General features: G+C 35.2%; 1 protein-coding gene across 1 annotated transcript in view; it reads left to right on the top strand.

Annotated features, from left to right (window-relative positions):
- Positions 1-2,500, top strand: part of LOC122258076 (PDF receptor) — a 212,482-nt gene that overhangs the window by 102,033 nt on the left and 107,949 nt on the right. Inside the window, exon 3 of the mRNA XM_086546060.1 lies at positions 2,049-2,156. Coding sequence (XP_086402186.1) covers positions 2,049-2,156 — 108 coding nt within the window. The remainder of the gene's footprint in view (positions 1-2,048; positions 2,157-2,500) is intronic.

Genomic DNA, 2,500 nt, shown 5'->3' with positions numbered 1-2,500 from the left:
TAAAAGCGATAACAGTAATGATAATAATGATGATGATATTGATATGGATTATGTTGATTGATGGTGGTGGTGGTGATGGTTATGGTTATGGTGATGATAGGAAAAATGATAATGATAATAAACTTAATTATAACAATAATAATAGTCATAATGATGATAATCATAAGAATAATAATGATTGCCATTATCATGATTGAAGTTGAGATTAACTAGTGTTTTTTTTTTCTTTTTTTTTTTCTTTTTTTTTTCATCAGTCGACTCTTAAAGAGGTGCTTCACTTTACAATGAAGATATCCTTTGGTCTAGAGATACAGAGAGTCACTGGTCGCCAGGTCACCTACACACTTTATTTTCACACGTATACAAGATTCACTATTCAATCACAACGAAGTCACTCAATCATCGCAGTTTATAAAGACAATGCATGCACCCCCACACACCCCGTGATCGATCGATCCTTTGCTTGGCTCAACGTTATTCATTTGACTCGCGCAGACGCTCTCCCAGCCCACTCGTGACTGACTGATTCAATTGACCTGTTCCGCCGACTCACCGTCTCTCAAAGGTCATCTTGACGAGAAACGTTACATTGCGACAGATTTGGAGCGCACCTCGGAAACGGAAGTCACTCGGCCTGATTCTTTAGAATTAACTATAGAGAAGAAAAATAGAAATTAAAAAATCAATGAAAGTAGAATGGCCGGAATGATCTAATTAATGTTCAGTCGTCTTACTGATGTCCAATGCAGCTGCAGGAAAACATTTTGTAAAGAGGCGACTGTGTGAGTCAGCCATAGCTACTTTTGTTGTGTGTGTGTGAAGAAAGGCATACATTCTGAACGAGCTATGATGCAGTTGTGATTTCTGTGACTGTAAATATTTAGGCTGTTGTCACAATGATAATGATAACTAAAACAACAATAACGATAATGCTAATGATGATGATGACTATAATAATGATATTGATAATACATACGCAACATGGTTATCCTTCATGCAGATACATGGGAGAGCAAAGTTGTGAGCGCAAATGAAACAACTAAATAGTAAATAGTAAAAAGACAAATAAGTAGTGAGTAAAATATAATAGAAAAAATGTAATAAGCTAACTATGGAATACGGTGATACTGATAAAGAGAAGAAACGCTAAGATAACCAACCGAAAGTAAAATGAAAAAAGGTTTTGTTATTCAAAAGCCTGTTAGAGGAATATGAATGATGGCATACAGAAGATATGCAGAGAGAGAGAGAGAGAGAGAGACAAACATATATATACATATACATATATATATATATATATATATATATATATATATATATATATATATATATATATATATATATATATATATGTGTGTGTGTGTGTGTGTGTGTGTGTGTGTGTATATATATATATATACATATATATATACATATATATATATATATATATATATATATATATATATATATATATATATATGTATATGCATATACATATACATGTATATGTATATGCATTTAATATAGCCGGGATTGTCAGTCTGATGACCCGGGATCGAGTCTCAGGCAGTGAGGTAAAATTTGTATTTCTATATTACATGCGTTACTGCATTCTACCATCTTTCTCACATAGATATAACCTCGGTAACCTGATTTGTGACTTGAATTTCTAATTCATTGCTGTCGAGTACCTACGGGAATTGTCTGTAAAACCTCGATATCACTGCTCTGCTAAGAGTATATAGATAACTTCCACGATGGTTGTAAGGCATCTGGTTAGAAAATTCTTTTAGTAGGTCGCGTGGTCTATTGGGTTAATAGCCGGGATTGTCACTCTGACGACCCGGAATCGAGTCTCGGTCAGGGAGGTAAAATTTGCATTTCTGCCCTCTTTCACACGCACACACACACATATATACAGATATATATGTATGTATATATATATATATATATATATATATATATATATATTCTCTCTACTCGGCCCTAATAGGTATTTCTTCATCACAACACCATTATTCTTAAGAGCTAATGGCATCCATTAAGTTCCCTTTCCCCGCCCGCAGATGGCTGGTGCAACGCCACTTGGGACAAGATCCTCTGCTGGCCACCCACGCCCGCCGGCACAGTGTCTCGACTGCCGTGCCCGCCTCTGAAGGGCGTGGATCCTTCGCGTGAGTACTGGCCACTTTTTCTATTTTTTTAAATATCTATATAATTGTTGTAGTTAGTATCCTGATTTTTAAAATTATTTTCATTGTTATTGTTGTTACTATTAATCTAAAGATGACTTTTATCTACCCCATAACTATTAGTACTGCCAATACTACTACTGCGACTAGTAGTACCATTATCATCACAGTTAATTCAAAACGGGTGTGTAGGTTTCAGTATGTTTCTATAAACAGAGAAACACAAACACAATCACACACAGAAGACGACTCTACGAACCTCCAACTGTGTTTAACTCGATAGTCCATGTTATTCTCGTCTCCGAGACAAAAACTCTTTTACATCT

The sequence above is a fragment of the Penaeus japonicus genome, unplaced genomic scaffold (genome assembly GCF_977035675.1).
Source record: "Penaeus japonicus unplaced genomic scaffold, GWHDUDI00000001_assembly GWHDUDI00000017, whole genome shotgun sequence".
Lineage (NCBI taxonomy): Eukaryota > Metazoa > Arthropoda > Malacostraca > Decapoda > Penaeidae > Penaeus > Penaeus japonicus.
Note: the sequence above shows the minus strand (reverse complement) of the source record. Positions and strands in the feature narration are given on the sequence as shown.